Here is a 21,740-nt window from a genome sequence, read left to right on the forward strand (position 1 = left end):
TGGGCCTGCTGCTCCGAGCCCGTTTAGCGGTGCCTTACCCCGGCGGAGGACCGCCACAGGTCAGGGCAGAGAGGCTAGTTGGACAAAGGAAGGTCGTGAGGGAGGTGGAGAAGGAGCAAGAGGAGAATGAGGAATAAGGCGGAGTGGCGACCTTGCACCGACTCTAGCAAGTCAAACGTCGCATTTGTTAAACTCCGACTGCGGCAGAACGATAAAGGAGACTCTAGAGATGTCCGGAAAATTGAGATCCAATTTAATTGTGTTTCTGAGGTTCTACACAACATACACATTCCTTTGAGGAATTATTTCATCATGTCATAATTTATTTTGCTAACACTTCATTTGAAGCGGTGTGCATGACATGACACAGTCATAAACATGACATAACACTTGTTATGAACATGGAGGAATCTTTGTCTGTTGTCATGAAGCGTCTTTCAGTAAATAATGACATTTTTAATGCAAGCGTGCATTAAAAGTTGCATTAAAGGTGTCAACTTAGCATTATTTGGTAAATAATTACATTTTTATGCAAAGTTGCAGTAAAACTTAAATTAGAAGTCGACTAAAAGAGCCAAAACTGTCATTATTTACCGAATGAGAGTTCATAACAGTCGTAAACATTCACAAACACTTACGTCATGTCAGTCTTATGCACATCATGATAGGGGAAAAGAAAGAAAAAATGTGTGCCAGCGACGGGAATAACATCAACCTTGGGAAGGATCGTCAAGCAGAATCCAGTGGAAAAATTTGGGAGCGTTTCCCGAGGAATGGGCTGAAGATGAGTAATCACACGAACAGCCACGAAACACAGATGGACTCAAAAAGTCGAAATTTGTGACTTGTGGCAAGTTGCTCCCGAAAAAGAGTCAGAAGTGTCTTAGACTGATGAGCTGAAGGACTGGATGTGACAGTAAAAGGTCAATTTCAAGGAAAAGTGGATTCACAGATTCTTTAAGATCACAGAATCTTAAAGATCTAGAGATTTTCAAAAATGCTCATTTTGACCCGCATAGAAAAAGGTTTTTTACTTGTTCCATTATGAAAGGGACTGAAATTTAGCGTAGCAAACTTGCCGTTGCTCCTGAATGCAGCAGAAGTTTTCCAAACAAGTGTGCCACCTTCTTAACTTTCAACCTTTTGATACTTTCTGTAGCGTTTTATTATTTGTTATAAACAGAAGCATCTGCGTCAAAGACTCTACTGTAACTTTAGCAATCACGTTGCTGAAACTGTGTAGTTTCAGACTTCTGACTGGCATGCGGGGCGACGATGGATGAAAACAGCAAAGAGGAAAGGTAGAGCGCATTTCCATATTTACGGATACGGACAGGATAGGTGATGAATAAATCACTTCATTTTGAATAAATATGTTTTTAAATTAGATTTTTTTTAATACTTCATACAGGGGTTGGTATTGATTTCCTTACATTTGCCTGAACATAAAAGCAATTCAAGAGGAATGCCTGAGAAACTGTAGCATAGAGAGTGTCATAGCTACACTGTCATGTTCTATATAAATCTCCAAAGGAGGACATCTATTTTAAAACACACACACGCATTCACACGTCTTGATAATGCCCACTAAGAGAGGTTTTCTCCCTCTCTCTCTCTCTCTCTCTCTCTCTCTCTTCATAAACATTCTGGCTAATGCCGTTTCCATGTATTTCCTTTCGCCTCCATGTCTTATCGCCTTTCTCACATAAATAAAACAAAAGTGTTAACACGGTCAGGAGCCGTGCAAGAGAACAAGACCACAGAGACAAAGACAGACCGAGGCACGCCACGAGCTAAGGAAGCAGGGAAGTGGAAACAAACGCTTAACCTCTTTTTTTTTTTTCTCCCATCCTCCCCTCGTCTTCCCACCCACCTGTTTGCTGTGATCTCATGTAACACTGCTGCAAGATGTAAACACGCTTCTTGTAGCACACCTTTATCCCCAGAGTTTTCCTCGATGCTCTTTAAACTGCGCTCTCTTCCTCTGACATTTACCGTTTCGCAGACTTTCTTCTCCGCATCGGTCGTTTGAACTGTAAAGCTTCTTCCTGTGTTTCTTCTGTTTAAAGAACGGTTTGAAAGAGAAAGAGGAAAAAATAAAAGGAAGAAATTTGAGCATAAAAGCTAATGGTGACACCACCAAGAAGGTAAATGTGAATAAAAAATGAGCAAAACATAAAGGAAATCAGAGAAAACAAACACCCAACGTTTCAAACGTGGATATTTAACGCTTCGTCTCAAACATGCAGTATTCTCTGTTGATTCTAGCTTTGCTCCAGAAGCCACTTATTAAAACTTGGTGCATAAAGAATCAATTTCCTTATTTAAGTGTCAGTATGCCCCCTGTGACTTCCCCAAAGTCTCATTTCTCTATCTGTCCTACTTTCACTCACATACATTTGAAAAATACTGCACTTTGTGATGCGATTTAAGAAATCCTTGAACTATTTTTGATGCTCCAGTTAGAGATCATGCTTCAGATTTGATGTTTCAGCACTACAGTCGTAAATTAGAGATCTATTTCAACGTTGTATTCATTTCCTGTCAGCTCCTTATGCTGGATTAGACTTCTAAATCACTTCAGTAAGCTCAGAACCCTGGTAGATTATTTTTGCTAATGCTAAGGACAGTTTCCGTGTAGCTCAGAGGCGGTTCCTTGTTCATTTTCTAAGTCAAAATCAAGTTTCAAATCGCATTCAACTGAAATGGATATTCTTGGATGCATGTTTTGCACATAATTTTAGGGCCAAAAGTCAAAACCACTACAAGCGTGCCAAAAAAATCTCGTAACTCAAAACAAAAATAAATCACAATCGGCCTGAACTGCATCTCTTTGAATACATCCGCATGTATTCATAACTGCTTATTGGCATTTTAGAAAAAGAATATGGTGAGCACTTCCTCTACAAAGATCCTATAAACAATAAATTTGGTTGGATTTCTCCTCGCCCATCGAAAAACAGCCTCTCACTTGGAAACATGCGCCTACGTGTCGGAGCTGCCAGCCTCCATTTTTAGCCCTAATTACACATGAAGGACATCATGAAACCCGCGTCATGAACCGAGAGTCCAAGCCAAGTCTTGAACATTTGGAGTGCAAGATCAAGGAAAGCAACAAGTCATAGTAATTAACAGTGATTGAAGTGAAATCTCAGATTTGAATCCTCGTCTCTGGCTGTTATTGATGCCAGCTGTGCTTTAGCGCTCACGTTTAACACCAGCAAACGGATTGGTGCATGTTCAGATTTGACTTTTTTCACATCTTGCCTCTAGACTTTTCTTCTTTTTTTTTTTAAAGAGGGTGATCCAGATCCAAACACTAGCATGGTTACCCCAATTTAAGGCTTTACCCCTTTGCTCTGTTTGAACATATCAAGCCGTTCAATTTTTGTGTAACAATACCAACTGGGAAGGAGAATAACGGGAAAACATAAAAATCTTTTCTTTGCCTCATTTCCAGAGCTGTGGGGAGGATGAACATCTCCACCCACACTGGCCACTGGCTTTTTTTGCCACTTAGAGTAGCAGTCATAACAGCAATAGGAATCCATCGAAACCCACGCAAATTTATTAGCGTTGGCCCAACTAGCAACTGTTTAGATAATCCAAAACAAGAAGAAACTTTCAGTGCATTCAAGTTCAGCGAAACTTTGCTCTACGAGCCTCTAACGATGGTCAAAGTTATTTGGTCAACAGTCAAAGTCGATATGTGGGGAACCGACTGAAAGGATTGTTACGGGTTTTTTTCACACATTTTCACTGGTTACTTCCTGCCCACCGAATGATTTCCCAACTAACACACACACACACACACACCCGTCATACGTTACACACACAGCTCTCCAACTGACGCTGGTAAACCTTCTCCCTTTGCTCGTAACATGATCCCAAATGTTGCTTTTCCTAGTCGTTTAGAAGAAACCTAACGCGATCACATGAGAAAAAAAAGAAACACAAATCCAAGAAAAACGGCAAACTATTGGGAAAATGCAGATGTTGAAGGTCTCACAACCAGAAGAGCCTCTCCATGTGCTCGTTCTCAGCCCAGACACTTTAAATGTGGCTAAAGCCTTGAATAATTTAAGAGTGCCGATAACTAGACGACAAACTCGGTCTACACAGACAGAGCTGAGTGCTAAAGACAACCTGGGTATCTGTATGCAGACGGAGATGATGCAGACGGCGGTGATATCTGGAGGCCACATTAACTTACAAGATTTACAGTATGTGACTCCATTTTTAAAAGCCATTCTTTGGCTTTGGAACATAAAGCAATATTCTGTCACATTTACAACCATTCTTTGTAAATCAGCCTTAAAGTGCTGCCAAGGAGTCCAGCGGGTTGAAAAACGGCATTAGAGGTTTGGCTTTTTAGGCTTAATCTGGAAATGGCAAGCTGCAATGCCAAGTCTGACCACTAGGATGTGAGGGGTGCGCAGAGTGTTTCTACATTTTCTGTCGGTGGGTTGAGAGAGGAGAGAGACCAACAAAAAGATATTTAAGTGGGTTAAACACAAATGCACCCACTGCTTTTTTCCCCCGTTTTAAAAAAAGGTTTTAACAACCACATATCCAGCCTCAAAAGCATCAACATTTCAGCATTTTTAAAGAGCAGGTCCCTAGTTTACAGAAAGAAATAGTGCCCGTCCCTTTTCTGAGTAAACAAAGAAATTAAACTAGTTTCCCCGCAAACTCATTTTCCCTCCCTGGTAGGTTCATTTACTCCAAATGAGAGAATTCATTACTGCGGCAACATTTGTGTGCAGATAACACAGTCTTCCGGAGCAAGTTGGGCAATCATGCATGCAGAAACCGTTTCTGAAGAACCAAAGCAACAGAAGTTTTCTCCTGGTCTGAAAAGTTAAGTTCCAGTCCAACTTTTGAGTGCTTTTATGACGCTTAATTAGCGCAAAGGCAACAACGGGATATGCAACAAACGAGACCGCTCCCGCTGCTCCAGACGCTCGGACAAAGGCAAAAACGTTTGCTCTGCGACTGTCGGCACTTTTGAGCAATTTCTCGTGTAGTCAATATCTCTTTCCTGCAGAAGACATTTTGTTTTCTTGAAGAGAGGTGTGAAAAATGGCACTAATGTCTTTGTGCCATAAAAGCTCACCAGGGTGCTCAGATTGTGTGCGCTGGCAGGGACTCCGCAGACGGGGGTTTCTGTGGATGTTGACTCAGTTATCACCAGCAACACATTGAACCCAGATCCCACCAGGGTACATGAATCTTCTTTCACCCTCAAAGAATGTACATGACTTTTTTTTTTTTTCTCCCCCCCGCTCCCCAATCGACTACAAATTGGCAACTTTCTCATTTTCTGTTAGACAATGTATAATACCGGAGACGTAATACACGATGGAGCTTTTTTCTCTTCTTTTTTTGACACACCGGAGCTGCCAGGTGAAACTAATAGCATTAATTACGCTCCCATTATTTTCAAGTGACTCATGTTCAGCCACCATTGGTCACAGCCTTAGCTGGAGCGCAAGAGTCGAAGAGTCAAAAGCGTGAGTGAGGTCTCTCAAGTGTATCAAACGGCGTGTGTGTGTGTGTGTGTGTGTGTGTTGTCCACCTGTGATGTGTGAAATCTGGGGCTGTGTGTAATAGCTTCACTTATCCCTTATCTAAGCTTCCATTCAGCTGATGAAAGGACGGCGAGAGATAGAATCTCATTCCACTTTAATGCGCTCTACGCACTGGTCCTCTCAGTGACAATACTGGGACAGATGGAGCCTTTTTTCCGACCCGCTCTTTGTCAAAAGTACACACAATTCAGTGGGAACGACAGAGAAACGCATTCACGGGCCAGGGGGGAAGAAACACTAAGCATAACGTCAAGCACGTTTTTAATGACCTCTCGTTTTTCATCAGGGGTCTTAATTGAACTTTAAATTACTTTCCTATCTCGTCTAAAAACACAGACGCTGTTAACTTGTGTTTGCCACACGAGGCCACGTTTCTCTTGACGCGGCACAAGCTTGAGGTAGTTGGGGCATCGCGGGGACGCATGCACTTAGGCGCTACCGGTCTTTGGCCTGCGCCACTGAAATGTCATGAAACATTCTCTTCAAACAAAAATGTGCCACTTGTTTTCCTTGCAGTCTTTTGGATCCCAGTTGTTCGTCTGGTGTCATCTAGCCAAGGTTTCTGATTCCGACGGAAACATTGGCGCTTCAGTTTACTTTTCTCCAATAGTACATTGGAACTCAGAGCTACACAGTCATTGAAAAACAAACGGATCACATTCATGTAAAGCGCTGTTCGGCTCATCAGCCCCAACATGTTTAACTTTTTGGCTTTTTTCTCGTTGGGATCGAGATAAAGTTCACAAAAGAACCCAGAGCAACATCTAAAGGCCTGCAGGACACAGTTCACCCAGCGGAGGTCAGTATTGATGATACAAATGTAAGACTGGGCAAGCAAAACTGGCATAAGAGAGCGTCAAGAAACCCTTTCGGAACAAAAGAACACAAAGGTCAGTCTTTGCTAGAAAGCGGTAAATAAACTCAACTTGTAATTTTTTTAAATACACTGAACTGCAGGAAGTTTGTTTACTCTAAAGTCATTTTTCTCCCAGCGGCACTCTCAAGCATGCAGATCAGAAAGTAACTTAAGGTTAAAGGCCTTGCCTAAGGCAGTAAATCCTCAAGTGAAGAGTGGTGGCAGTGTGATGGTGAGGGGCTTCTTTTCTGCTTAGAGACCAAAATTTCTGGTTCCGTCTGTTACAACAAGTCAACTAGGGCCTAAGAAGATCTTGTAGGATGTCCGGTCATCAGTTCGTGACTCTTAAGCATTGTGTAGCAGTGCGATGCTCCACTTCACACAACCAAGTCCATCTGACTAAAATGAAATGTTCTCCACAGCAATTTTTGAATTTTGGAGTCTCTAGCCCTTCAGGCCCATTACTTGATCACACAGGACCAATTTAGTTTGAACGGCTTTTGCCCATCTTAAAATAAATTCCTTTTATTCTTTTTTTTTTTATTCAGTTTACCTTCATTTGCCGTTAAAATGTCTTTGATGATCTGACATTAACAAAGGGGCTTAAACATTTCTACTGCCCCGTAGGTGTTCCAAATTACGAGTTTTTTTTAAACCCATTGCCACCTTTCCTGATGTGAAAACCCAGCTTAATGGACTGCATATATTGCCCTTTGCAGTGAGGGGTAAGCAAATCATTTGTCAGTTTGCATTTAGCCTTTCTTCATCCAGGGAACAGCTTAATGAATTGCATATTTGGAGTTCACCCACTCACCAGCTTCAAACCCAGGTTAAAGGATTTGCACCATCCAGCTGAAAACAAATCCAATTTAGCCCCAGTTCAGACGTTACAACATGGAGCAGCTCTTAATGAATCATCTCCAGGCAACAATAGATGAAGGTAATAAATAATTTCAGAAGGACAATTAAGTCCGTCTTCATTAACCATTTGCTCGTTAAGTCTGCCTTCGTTAGCGAAGGTTGGATGATCGTGTCCTGGCCCGTTGTAGCAACCCGTGATTTTTCACCCGCCACAGATGAGTCGCGGTGAAGCATTTTGCGTGCGAGAGAGCCGCCACAAAACGGCGACCCCGCTCGCGTCCTAATGAGCCTTCCCGCTCGCTGTTCGGCGAGCTCTGTGGCTTCATTATCGTCACCCTCTTAATGCGTAATGCTTTCATGAAGGAAATCAACACCACATCATTACGCCCTGGAGGATGCGGCGCTCTCCTCTTATCGTTCCAGCGCATCTTTGTCCAGGATTCACTTCCACTTGTCTACTTTTCGTTCAGTCCTCTCTTCTTCTTCTTCTTCTGTTGCTCCCTCACTCTTAAGTCTCCTTCACACCCACTGCCCTCACGTCCCCCCTCTCCCTTCATTACTTCATTAAAAGCAGCCAGCGGGATTAGAACAACACTGTACATCAAAGGAGGCATAAGCTCGTGAATAACGGCCACCTTTGTAGGGAATTATGTCCAAATTGGCATCTGAATGAGAATTATAGCGCTTCTCGTTAATTGCATTTTGATGCTGTCGCCGTCATCCTCGTGAAGAGAGAAGGCCAAATTGATTTGTAATTCGGGAGGTGCCGATTTGCCTGAAAGAAAATTGGTCCGGTATGTCATTTTAAATGTGCGAAGGGCCTCAAGCTCGCTTTATGCTCCGACATCCAAGGCAAACCCTTCTTCTTCTGACTGATTTGAGTATTGTGAAGCATGTGCAATTTTTTTTTTTTATTAGCTTATGCAGGGACAAAAGAACCGCTCACTCATGTACGTGTACTGTGGTTCCCAAAGACAGAAAAAGCCCAGCATGAATAATATGGATTGAAAATGTTTACCAGCACAGAAAGCAAATCACACAAGAGGAAATGAATAAAGAAATTTAACAAACCACCAGCAGGTTTTCACAGAAGACAGAGGTAAAGCTAACATATTAGCATCTGTAGACACAACATGTAGAAACTTAACTTTCCTTAAACAAGAACAGAGTCAGAACTTCAACATCTTTGTACAAGTTCAGAAACTTTTAGCACGTTAGCTCATCGTATAAAACAGTTAATCTAAAAAATAAATAAATAAAAAGAATTGTGTTTATAAAAGGTATTCTAAATTATTGGAGTAAATGAAATCCCAGAAACTGCATCAACACAACCCATGTAAATAACTAGTTGTCATGAACTAGATGTTTCACCCAAGCCATCAAGGACATTAAGGATGTTTAACCGTTAACAAAAATTAAAGTCAAATCGTATTTTCAAAGTGAAAGTAAAGTAAATTACTTTTTTTTTTTTTATAATCATATGAATTTTGATTTTCAAGAGTGTTTAAGTTGAAAATGGTTACTATAAATTTGAAAATTAAATTGCCTAACAAGCTTAAGCTTAAATCACACTTACAGGTGTATAAAGTTTTAAAATTAATCTCTCTATGATTGCAGAGTCTTGACTTTTATTATGAATTCTCCCCTTAGGCTATTTTTATTAAGTGGAGGGAAAAAGAAGCATGACCTAAAAACTGTTTTGCAAAATCACAGGCCCCTTATCATACATTGCAGAAGAAACTTAAAATTTTGATCACATTACACAGAGAGGGCTATCCTGGGGGAGAAAACTTTGCTTTCTTTGTCAAGAGAAACTGACCCACAGCATCACAGATCCATCACCTCTAAAAAACACTGTTCACAAGGTGAAGTTTTAGTAGATCAGATTCTAACAAAAACTATAAACCCACTTCTGGCAGCAAAGTCCTCTTTGATACATCTCCCAGAGATGATTTTTGAATCCCCCTGGTTGACGCTTTGGCAGCTGTCCACTTGCACTGCTCGTTCTGGCAAAAGTCACAAAACTAATGGTGGCTAAACAAAAACAAATGCTAATTCTGCTCAAAATGGAGGAACAGAAATAATCATTGGAAAAGAAAAGGCATCGTTTTCCAAATCTTGGCCAACGCCAACCAGAACAAACTCAGCTGGACGTTTGTGAAGCGGGATAGCAGAGCGTGGGAAAGACTTCGGCCTTGGACTTGGAACACACAACTTCATAAAAAACCTCCACTGGAGACAAAGACAATAAGCCTTCTCCTCAAATGAAGACTGCCCCAAGTGTGTGTGTGTGTGTGTGTGTGGGTGGGCGTATATGTGTGTGTGAGTTTGAAAGCCTCCAGCAGAATCAATTGCAGTTGATTTTGAATGAATGCAGGGTTAGAGATGGTGTGCGGGTGCAGTGTTTCCAAAGCTCCCCCGAGGCTCCGTCATTCCATTTACTCTCACCGGGGGAGAGCCACCACTTATCAATTTGAGAATTGAATTTCATTTTCAGCTCCTGACACGCAGCGTGCGAGTGTCACCGACTGAAATGCGTCTATCACTTCATTGTGGGATTTCCTGGTAACGGCAGACAAAGCTGAACGCGGGCGGTGCATCAGTCCCCGCTTTGATTCAAAGGATTCTTTCTTTTATTAACACGAAAAGTATTTGTCGGACATATTTTCTGTGTGTTTTTTTTTTTTGTTTCGTTTTCCCTTTCATCTAAATTATCTGGAGCAAACGTTGGTATATGATTCAACACTTTTAACTTTTATCCATTATTTTGATCTTGATGTATGAACTTTAATCACATTGTAAACTGATCATAATGGATACTATGGAGAATAATATCCTTTTTTTTTTTTTTTTTTTTTTGCAATTTTCTTCAAAGATTAGCTCATTTTAAGTTCTACATCATGACTGCTTTGTAGTCTATCAGCCAGCTGACTGGCAGTCTACAACACTATGCAGTATAAAGAGTTTTAAACTAACTTTTAATGTGTAGAGTATATTTGTACTGTATTTTCTGCACTATAAGGCGCACCACATTATAAGGTGCACATTCAACGAATGGCCTATTTTAAAACGTTTTTCATTATAAGGCGCATAGAATAGACGCTCCAGTAGAGGCTGGGGTTACGTTATGCATCCATTAAATGGAGCTGCGCTAAAGGGAATGTCAACAAAACAGTCAGATAGGTCAGTCAAACTTTATTAATAGATTACAAACCAGCGTTCTGACAACTCCATTCACTCCCAAAATGAATAAACAGCTGTTTTATTATTTCCCCCGAGGTAAAGTCAGAGTCGTGGTAACATGTAGTGCGACATTTATATCACATAGTGGAGGGGAACTTTTTCTCGATTCGATAAACACCTAAAAAACAGTCTGTTACTGTTACGGTAAACCAAACGTTAGTGCAATCACAATATAGTAACACTAAATAGTGCAAAGCAATAACAATATATCAATAACTCAACGCTGTTCAAACGTTAATGTCCATATTCACTATAAGCTCACTTTATTAATTTATTCTTCATCCACGAATCCCTTGGATTCTTCTTCTTCAGTGTCCGAATTAAACAGCTGGGCGAATACGGCGTCCAACATGCCGGCTCCGTCTCGTCAAAGTCGTCATTAATGGAGTCAGTGTCGCTGCTGTTGTCCAGCAGGTCAGTGACAATTCCTGCCTTCCTGAAAGCTCGGACCAAGAATGATACATCAGCCCAGGCATTTACGATCCACTGGCAGATAGTGGCGCATGTCGTCCGGCGCCGTCTCCCCATCTTGGTGAACGTTTGCCTTCTGTCATCCACTGTTTCCACGCAGTTAGCAGTCTAGCTTTGAAGGCCCTGTGAAAACCAATATCTAGCGGCCGGAGTTCTTCTTCTTCTACGGTGTGAAATTAAGTCGGCGGATGCTTACCGTCGTTGCAAAACCTGTTGTGGCTCAATATTGGTCCATGTATAAAACTCACCGGATTACACGGCGCACTGTCGGCTTTTGAGAAAATTGAAGGCTTTTAGGTGCGCCTTATAGTGCAGAAAATACGGTATATATATAAAAACTCCCTCAGTGCTGATTGGAGACCCAGAGGTGGTGCAGAAATTATAAAATGTGCAGCTTCGCGGTGGAGGGAACGCTCCACTCTCTGCACCTTTAATGTTAAACTCTCTGTTTGTGGAACCCTGGGGAAACACCAATCCCATATCAGAAAAATCAACAGTGCCTCATTTATTCCGTCCATCACACGTGGCAATCAATGTCGTCTGAGGAAAAAAAAAAAAAAAAAAATCAGATTTTAAATATTTTTCCTCTTATACACATCATGCTGCAAAAATGACTCAAGGAAAATCCGGCTAAACCTGCCCAAACGATTTAAGGGCAAAGGTCAAAAGAACGTTGCAACGTTTCAACGAAGTTTATGCCAGAGCCCGAACCGACACGGCTTTAAGATTCATGCCATACGTACACGCTTCCTATGAAAGAGACCAATTACTTCCAACTCTTAGGGAATTTGTGACTTTAATTTAGCTAATGATAAAATAAAGATGAAAGATTGCCTTCTTTTTTTTTTTTTTTTTTTTACTTTATATCACAGAGTTCTACAGAGGTAAGGTTTTCAAAATTGGGAAGCAGAAAAGAGAAACTTTCACTTTAATCATCTCGCACCTTTTTCCAGGCCGTCTGCGACCCGTCTGGGGAGCCGTGACTTGATCCAATAATCTTAAATGAATATTTTCTTTCGGGGAGGAAATGCGAAAAATATTTCAAACACATTTATTAAGACAGCATGGAAGCCACCAATAGTGAAACTGCAGTGAAGAGCGCCTCTTTTAAAACATGACAGGCTTAGATCCCATAAGAGAGCTGAGCATTAAGAACCGTGAAGACTCTGAGCCTCACGCTCCGAATATATTTCAAGCAGGATAGTTTTTAGGCTTCGTAAGAGTCCTAAAAAGTTTTACTTTAGACTAAAATGAAGTCCACCGAGTCATTTAAGCAAGCTCCAAAACTCAAGCTGTGAATCAGTGTTGCATCGACATAATGTAACAATGATCCAATTTTGATTTGAATTTTTAGAAGACAGTTTTCTGACTTTTGAGGTAGATCGTATATAAAACACCAGTAGAACTTCTCACCTTCACATACATTTCTAAACTGCAGATCCCGATAGCTTTTTCTTTTGTTTGCTTTTTAATTCCCCAAAGAGAAAAAAAAGGTTCACTTGTACTGCATGATGGTAATGTGCACGCCGTTTTGACTCAGAATTTAAAAATTCAGTTTGAATTTGGAAAAAGAAAAAAGAAACAAAAAAAAAAAAAAAAAGAATTTGAAATTCAAAGTATCTCACCAGCTTGGCCTCTGATTCAAACGCGGCGCTGCTTCTGCAGCTTGGAACCCAACACTGTTTAGATGCCGCTGCCAGATCCAAGCTCCAACTTCAGCAATGACTGGAACAAAGCGAGCTGCCACAAGCAGTTGTCAATCTGTCCCAAAGTCCCTTCCAAATACGTAACCGGGTTCTATTAAAGGTAGTCGAAGTGCCACCAGTAGTACTTAGACAACAGTTTTAGAACAATGACAGTTGATCAACTGTAGGATCAACTTGACATTGTGCCATCTCTAAAATGGCACAATGTCACGATGCATCACTTGTAAGTGGATTTTTCTGCCCATCTTTGCTTCCCCCATTGTTACAAATTATTTTCTCCCTCGAAAACTTAACTGTACATTTTCACTCATGCATTAATTTTTAATTGGCCCTTGAAACAATTTGTTGGTCCACAGTTTTTGACTGGAACATGTAAGGATTCACATTGCTCGTGTTTTCATCTCGTTGCCCGTTCATTTTGACAAGCAACCTGTCAAAATGAACGGGCCTTTTATGGTTAAACTTTTTCTTCCGTTACAGAACTATGAAAGATACTTACTCCATCAGAAGCCCTCAAGATCTACTTGTAGTCCCAAGAACTACGTGATAAACTCAAGGGGATCATTATTTGCAGCATGTTGCATCAACTGCAAGATTTTTATTTTTTATTATTTTTTACATGCAAGAGACTGAGCTCATTCAAAGTGCAGCTTAAGGCATTCTTCTTCAGTGTGCTGTGCCTTTAATTTCAAAATACGTCTCCACTATGTGGCGTCTTTGTGGTTTGTGATTTTTATCTGTGCAATGGGTTACACAAATAAAATTTAGTGCCCCCTTCTGATGCTCTTTCTTTTAACACGCACAGCGACAATAAACGGAGTGAAATAACAAATGAAGCTGAGAGAAACTTTGCAACACACACACACACACACACACACACACACACACACAAAACAAAATCCAAGGAAATCTTAAGAGACCCTACAATGAGGAAGTTGACCAGATGGGATTAAAAATGTCTTATTTTAAGGTAAAAATGCTAATAAATCTTTATTACTTCCATTTAATGAGAGTTTGGTACAAACTGAAGGCTTGGTATTCATGACAAGATTCCCTGTTCGATTAGATTTTTACTTTGCTGCTAACAGTGGATGCCAAAAATATAAGGCTTTTGGTGTAAAAGATAAAATAAAAGCTAAAATAAAGAATATAGAAATACAATAGAAAAAAACCCCAAAACAAACAAAAAACAAGCTATGCTCTGTCTGTAATCCTACTCTGGATCACAACTAGAATAATAGCTGTAATTAGTTGAAGGTTGGGCCACATTTGAATTAGAGCAGCAACATAATTTAGGAAATTGAGGTTGATAATAGACCGTGTTCATGGTTTACAGTCACTCAAGCTGGGAAATTAAATCAAATGAATTTGTGGCTTTAATAAACATCTCCGCCCTGGAGTCTTCGATTCACTTCCTGCAGCAAGGAAAGAGGGAAAACCTACATGACCGTGTGGGTTTCCATGAGACAAACAAGATTTTATGGTGTACTTTTCCCCCCCCTGCCTCTATTCCCACTATATGATTCACTGGCCAATCAGACAGTGACAGACAACTTCTCATTTCTAATAACCCAGATTGACATTGGCTGGTTTTATATCCACATGACATAACCTGAAGGGAAAATACCATCTTTCCAGTATTTATACATTTAAAGCAAATAAAATTGTAATACAATCCAACAGCATTTATTTAGTACATCATTTGTAAACAACAAATGATGTACATCTGGTTATGACACAAAGAGAGATGGCTGCAAAGTTTTATTTTTAAAAAATCCATGCAATTAGCTTGACTTTTTCATACAGAAAACTTTTTACAGGTTAGCTTAATGCAGCTTGAGAGCGACGCCGTTTTCGATGTACCTCAAGATTAAGTCAATATAGATCTATGAATAATGCATAGTGAGTCGTTTATATGCCACACAAAAATTTCTAGTGCTAAACATGTGGCCAAGCTAAAGGTCATCCACAAACAATCTCAGTCAGGCAGCAGCTGATTTCTAATAACCTTAATGCTTTGGAGACAAAGCGCCTGCATTTTCTTTAACTTTCCCATTCAAAATTATACTCTGTGTTAGAATTACAAGTTATAATATTCACGTTGATGCCTTGTTTTAAACTTTTGTAAGGGTCTGAAATGAAACACAACAACAACAACAAAGCCAGATTTAAACAAAACCAAATTGTTGTCATAAAGCCCCAAATTTCCACTCACTTTGTTTCGACAGATTTTCTCCTGCAACATGCAGCTGTGGCGATGGCGCGCTTTGCCCTGATTTACAAAAAGTCCCATGTTATCTCCAGCCCCGCCTCGCACCGCTCTGAATCATCCCTCAGCGCAGAGAGATAATCTTCAAACGAGGAACCGGCGAACAAAAGAAACATCAGCGACTCGTGTTTGATTTGATTTCTCTCAGCTGTGGCTCTCAGCAAGGGGCTCCCTCTGCTGCTAAAGCACAGGGGGGGAAAAATAACAACAATAAAAATAAAAACGTGGAGAATTTTTGCATTTTTTTTTTCTTTTTCACACAATCTGTTGTTTGAATCGCACTTGTCAACTGCTAGAATTAAAAAGAGACACAAGCAGACTTTCTCTCTTGCTCTGCTACGGGGGCCCCACGCACCCCCATCATGTCTCGAGTGGGCGACTGGCTGTGACTGACACTGTCAGATTAGCCTGTTTTTTGTTTTTGTTTTTGTTTTTTAATAAAACTAAAACATATGTTTGCTTGAAATACATTCGTGCGAACATGTGTTTGCGTCCCACGACTTCCAGAAACAGGGGGGTATTATTTATGAAGAAGCATGCAGGGAGAGATACACGACACACCGTTAGGACAGCCACAGGCATGAGGTTGACATAACGCGGAGATCCTGCGCGCACAAAAACATGAAAAAGAAAAGAAAAGAGGAAAAAAAACGCAGAAGACTCCCACACACAAATTATCAGCGGATGTACAATAGCGGCACGCGGCGTGCGCACACACTGCGAGCTCGAGCGAACACACAGACACGCGCGAGGCTCCAAATCGTATTAGGCAAATGAGAGCGAGGCACCGCAGAGGCAGGGAGAAGAGCTCTGTTCGAGGGCTGTTGCTGTGACAGATCCTGGAATAAATCATGTTTAGTTGTTGTTGTTGTTTAATATGCAAATCTTCCATTCAAAGCGCAAGCCGGTTGTTAACATGTGCGCGTCCTGAAACACAGGATAACATTTAAAAAAAAAATAAAAATCACCACCCCCCTCCCCACAAACACAAGCATATGGATTCCTCTGTGCCAAAGAAATGTGTGGTCACACTGTGGAAGAGCGTGGGATAAATGTGGATGTGAAAAAATGCCATGGGCGTCATTACCGGACTCCTATTTCACGATCGCACCACCATCAGTCAGCGCAGCTAATGATGACAATGGGCGCACACTCACACTCACACACCTGAAATGCATAAAGGCTTCAGGATGTAAAAGGATGTAAAAAAAAAAAAAAAAAAAAAATAAAACACAAAAGAGTTGCACCCCGATGAGGACACTCAATTAGGCCCACACACGTACTTGAAAACATGGCATCACAAAGCGGCGTCCTCGCAGGCGACACACGTGTGCATAAACAACCGTAGGGCGCAGGAAATGAAGTGGCTGTTGACAGATCTCGAGCTCGTAATAGATACCCACACTTGGCTGCAATTTTTATTTTATTTTATTATTATTATTATTATTATTATTATTATTATTTCGCGCAACCTTAAACTTACAAGCATCGCTTGACACATCAGTTTCTCCTTCACAGACGCATCTGAATGTTTGATTGAAATCGCACTTTGGGCTCTGAGAGTGAAATGCACAGGCTATCTTTCTCCTGCAACCGGTGAAGGAAGAGGTGTCACCGCTGCAGAAACTGATAAGGCTCCAAATGGCTGCCGCCATTGAACTTTATCTTGCCTATATGGGTGAAGGGGCTGGATGCTGCGTGGGATGGCAGTAATTCAGCATGTGCAGTGCTTGGCAAAAGTGTTCATACCCCCTTGAACTTTCACAACCTTAATCCTTATGAACGTAATTTACTGGGATTTCGTGATAGATCAGCACAAAGTAGTACATAATTGTGAAGTCAAAGGAAACAAGGTTTAAGACTTTTCAAACATCTGAAAGGCGTGATGTGCTTTTATGTTTAGCACCTATTTAATCACCCAAAGTAGAACATTACTAGCCTTAGATTAGGTAGTCTATGTGTAGTTTACTCTTTTGCTGGGGTTTTTTCATCATATAGCCTATTCCAATTTCCCGAAACAACATCCAGTGCAATGTGAGATTTAATCTCGGTGCAAATCCAGCTGGTCTGCGAGGCGCAAGAGCACATTAGTGAACAAACCGGATCACGAAGAGCAAGGAAGACAGTAGGAGGGTCAGGGAAAAAAAGTTGTCACGAAGTTTAAAGTAGTTACTCAAACTTACAGAGACATCGCTGCCCTATTAAACTGATAGGTCGGGCAAAGGAAGCATAGTTTAGAGAAGCAGCCCAGAACACGCATGTTAACTGACGGACTTGCAGAGGTGCACACCTCAGGTGGGAGAGTCTGTTAGAAGCACCATCGGCTTAAATCCAGCCTTTATGGAAGAGTGACACGGAGAAAGTTATTGTTCAAGAAAACCGATGATAGGTTTCACTTACAGTTTGCCAAAAGCCACGTAAGGGAATGTGAAAACAGCTTAGAATTGAATTAGGAAAACTAACACTGCATTCATCACCAACAAACCTTTCCACTTTGAGACATGGTAGGGACAGTATGAAGCAGATGCAGAGATTTTTATTTTTTTTTGTCCCCATCAGGGGACAATCAGGCTGATCAGGGCAACAAAGAGAAAGTTGGAGTCAAATACAGGACTATCCTGGAAAATAACTTGTTAAAGGGCTGGAAAACAAATCTTAAAACTTCAGCATGACAATGACCCCAAAGAGCCAGTAAGGTGATGTAGCTCATAGTTACATTACACTTAAATCCAATTAAGAATCTGCAACAAGACATTAAAAGTGTCCAGGGAATGAAAGAGAAAGTACAGCAACAGATATAAAACTTTGGAACAAGAATGCAAATGCCACCACACTTCTAATTTTCCCTTGACTTCACAATTCACATTCTACATTTAGGTTTGTGGTCAAGATGAAACAGAAACGGTCCCAGAGGGGGGAAAATTAGACTGAATCCTACCTTGAACAGACGCAGGATGTTGGCCACCATGATGGACACGGAGCTGGACGCGGCCCCGATCACGCCCACAATTTTGTCGGGCTTGGTGAAGATCGGAGGGTCTCCGTTGGCGCAGCGGACGTCGGAGCCGTCCCTTTCTATTAGGGCCTGCACAAACGTCAGGGACTGCTCCAGAGCATACGTGTCCCTAGAGCAGGTATCCAAGATCCGGGCCCCCAGCGTGATGTTGGGCAGCAGTTCGGGATCCTTGTTGATGAGGTCAATGGCAAACATCATGGCCTCCAGGCGGTGGATGCCCTTCTCCTTTTTCAGCTCCCCGCAAGGCGTGCCGCGGTCTCCCCGCGAATGCACCGGGAAAAGCCCGCCGAGTATGATGTCGCCGTCCAGTCGGATGGAGTGAGCGTATTCCGGAGCGGCCTGGGGGTCTATCGGGACTCGCTGAGGGGTTGTGATGGGAAAGAGCCAGGTGTAAGAAGCAGCCAGAAGCAGGAAGATGACAGAGGGAGAGTGGAGGGGAAAAGTCGGGCCCCACTGAGATTCCATGATCAAAGAGGTTAGTAACAGAACGTGATCCGAGAGTCTTTGAAGATTATTAAAGTCGGCCCTTTTCTACTGATTGATGAGGCGGGGGTAAAGGACCCCAGGTGCAGAGTTAGCCGAGACCCATGAGCAAGTCATAATCCAGGGAAGGCAGAGAACGGACAGGAGGTGTAGCAGGAAATGTGGCACTTCAGCTGCGAATATCTGGTTTGGGGGCAGAGCGTGTGAACCACAAGTCACATCTTTTGCAGAGCCTGTTGAAGAGACAGAGACAAGACATGTTGGTACCATTAACTGTGCAAGGGTCAAACCGCTGCAGGGCAGCAAATCTCACATGGCATGTGGAAAACCCTGACCAAGATGAATGAAGCTACAAAAAAAAAAAAATACAGATATACCGAGGCTCTCACAAATGCACAAACCCCCTGTAAAAAATGCCCAATGTGACAAAATAATTAGACCACGATGAATAAGTTCAAGACTTATTTCACATGTCACATTTATCCTCTAAAGAAAAATGATTGAGCCGAAAGGCAGAAAGTTAAATGGAAAGAAAAAGAGACAGAAAAGTAGTGGATCAGGCTGCTGCCCACCATTAAACTGAAACCTGGCCATGTTTGTTGCAGTGTCTCTCTTGGCAGAATCCCCAACCGGTCTGTCAATGTCAAACACCATTACAAACGCCCAGTTTGTAGTGGAACTATTGTCCCACGTTTTCTGCGATTGCCGATTACAGTTTTCACGATGCCATGGATTCTCCAGTCATTTGGATCATTTGTGACCAGACGACGGCTTTAACTAGGCGAAGGGAAGTCGAGGAAATCCAATTAAAACCGTAGTTCAGGTTTAATTCATGTGATGGCAGGCGTAAACTCCAGAAAACTGAATACGGAAATGGACCAGAAGGGGTTTCGGTGCAAAATATTAGTTAAGGGTGTGCAACTAAATTACTGCAAAAACCCATTGGGAGTGTGTTTGTTGGACAGCAAAAAAAACAAACAAAAAAAACCCATCCCAAGTGTTTCAGTTTGTTGTCGCCTCTACACCCTTATTCCCTGCTGGCAGGTCAAGGAGAGAATCGGCTTACGGAGGACCTGGTTGGGGAGATCCTCGGGCTATTCGCATGACTACCTGCTGCAGTTGTGACGAAGCAGAAGAAGAAGAAGAAGGAGGTGGGGGTGAAGAGAGGAAGGAGGGCGAAGAAAGGAAAGAGAGATAGAGTTAAAAAATAAATAGAGAGACAACAGAAACATGAGGCAAGTGACAGCATCGCAAAGGCACAACAGAGCTGTGGAGCGACTGTAAATCTGCTACAGTTAAATAAACATATATTCAGTGTGTGTCCTCCTCCTCCTCCTCAAAGGCTTCAAACTCAACAGGTAAAGTGAATGTTAAAGGTTTTTTTTCATTTGACATCAACATCATTAAGTGTTGAAACGCTTTACTGGCTTTCACCCACTGCAGGAAGGCTCCGCCTTCACCCCCGGTTGTAATAATGTCACGCTTCCTCCACTGAGCTGCGCAGCAAGCAGCCATATTGTTGCAATAAGTTGGTCGGGGACAGAAAATTGCTCATGACGAACTGGCGGATTTCTACACGGCGTGACTGCTAATGTGCTTTCATTAGCCGAGGCCCCTGGGAATTTATTTTCTCATTTGCCTCCCCTGATCTCAAACCCTTGATTTTCTTTTTTTCTTTTTCCTCCTTCTTCTTCTTCTTTTGTGAGTGCAGACAGGGTGAAGAGGCAATTTGTGCAAATTTCTGGGGCCTAAATAAATATTTAAAGATAATTAATCGTTAGCTTGACAGCCAGATTCAAGGAGAAAAGACAAAAAAAAACCCTAACAATTCCCTTTAATTTCTTCCAGTGAGCTCCATGGCAACAAATTTAACACTAACACTTGCATTTTGGCAAGAACGAGTATTCAGTTTGTGTGAATATAGCCGCATAACTTCAGCCTAGTGTGGAGTGTTTCGTTCACACACAAACAGCCATACGTCTCCTGCTACATTAGCACCCGAAATATGCAGCACCTTCTTCTCTACAGTTGAGTTATAATAAGAGCATAAATGCTTAAAGATATAAAACCAAAAGGCACCTCTCGACAAACTCCTAAAGTAAAGTTAGTCTCATCTTATTTTAAACTAAACCCAGCATCAGTGGAACGAGCGGCGACAACATCCTCAAGCAATCAACTGCAATACCAGGACGCTTTAAGTGGATAAGTTACACTATTCTAAATGGTTATTTTAAGAAAAATAATGTCACAGCATCCTCTACCCATTCATCTGAAACTGTGGAATATGCAATTTTATCTTTAAATCAGACTGCTGCAGGCTTTCTTTGGAAGTCAAAAATACTGCAGATTAAGCGATTTAAAAAAATTATAGAGACGAAACATTCACCATGCACAGATAGCGGCGCTACAAGTACCCAAGCAATAATAGCACGATAATGTCACACGATCTCATTGGAAGCTCTGCAGATGTTCTGTCTGAACTGGCAAAAGATGCTATTGCAAATCCCTTCTTGATTCACAAAACGCCTGTGTTCAGATATCGGCCCAGGTAACGCACATTTTTAAATGCTTGGCAAGATGAGAAACAAACACCAGTTGACATAACCACGGTTACCAAATCGGATAGCAGTAAACACGGGTGCACTGGTGTTAAAGTAAAGATCATTACCTCATGGAAGAACACGGCTTGGTCCATCCTCATGCTTTTCAGTCTGTAGTAGTCAGTCAGCCTGAGTTAAACTTCCCCTTTGACAACTACCCACCTAAATATGAAGAAACAATGACCTTTTTATCCGACAAGCAGAATGTAAACAACCACAGTCATTGCATTGTCCCTTCAAACTGGAGAGTTCTGCTGAGCCAAGCAGAATGTCTGATTTCCTTGAAGAAGCCCAATTCTTGCAGGTCACCTTCCAGATTCCAAATAACCAAACTTCAAGTGCCAGCTATCCCCTAACTGTACGAGATCCCATTCCCATGGCCAACGAAACAACAGGCTGTCCAGCTTGGAAAAGTGGTGAAAAAGTTTCACTCGGAAGGTAGAAAAACATCCTGCGAAATCCAAAGCAAAACAGTAGGGGTGTGCTGCTGAGAGACTGGTGAACACAGCTGTGATCACTCAGCTAGTGATTGATCAGTGGCAGGGAAAACACACAAGAGAGAGAGAGAAAAAGAGAGACAGAGAGGGCAGAGCTGATCCAGAGGGACACGAGAAATAAGATAAAAGCCTCCCTTTTGATTCTTT

The 21,740-nt window shown here is 41.7% G+C and overlaps 1 protein-coding gene across 4 annotated transcripts in view; it reads right to left on the reverse strand.

The window, feature by feature from the left end:
- Nucleotides 1-21,740, reverse strand: part of grm8a (glutamate receptor, metabotropic 8a) — a 245,637-nt gene that overhangs the window by 220,438 nt on the left and 3,459 nt on the right. For 3 of the 4 annotated variants that reach the window (XM_044108979.1, XM_044108980.1, XM_044108978.1), the window contains one exon: nt 17,936-18,729. In XM_044108979.1, coding sequence (XP_043964914.1) covers nt 17,936-18,478 — 543 coding nt within the window. In that variant the 5' untranslated portion in view covers nt 18,479-18,729. Of the gene's footprint in view, nt 1-17,935; nt 18,730-21,164; nt 21,631-21,740 lie in introns of those variants that run through there. The other variant, XM_044108977.1, reaches the window with a different exon arrangement.

The sequence above is a fragment of the Gambusia affinis genome, linkage group LG23 (assembly GCF_019740435.1).
Source record: "Gambusia affinis linkage group LG23, SWU_Gaff_1.0, whole genome shotgun sequence".
NCBI lineage: Eukaryota > Metazoa > Chordata > Actinopteri > Cyprinodontiformes > Poeciliidae > Gambusia > Gambusia affinis.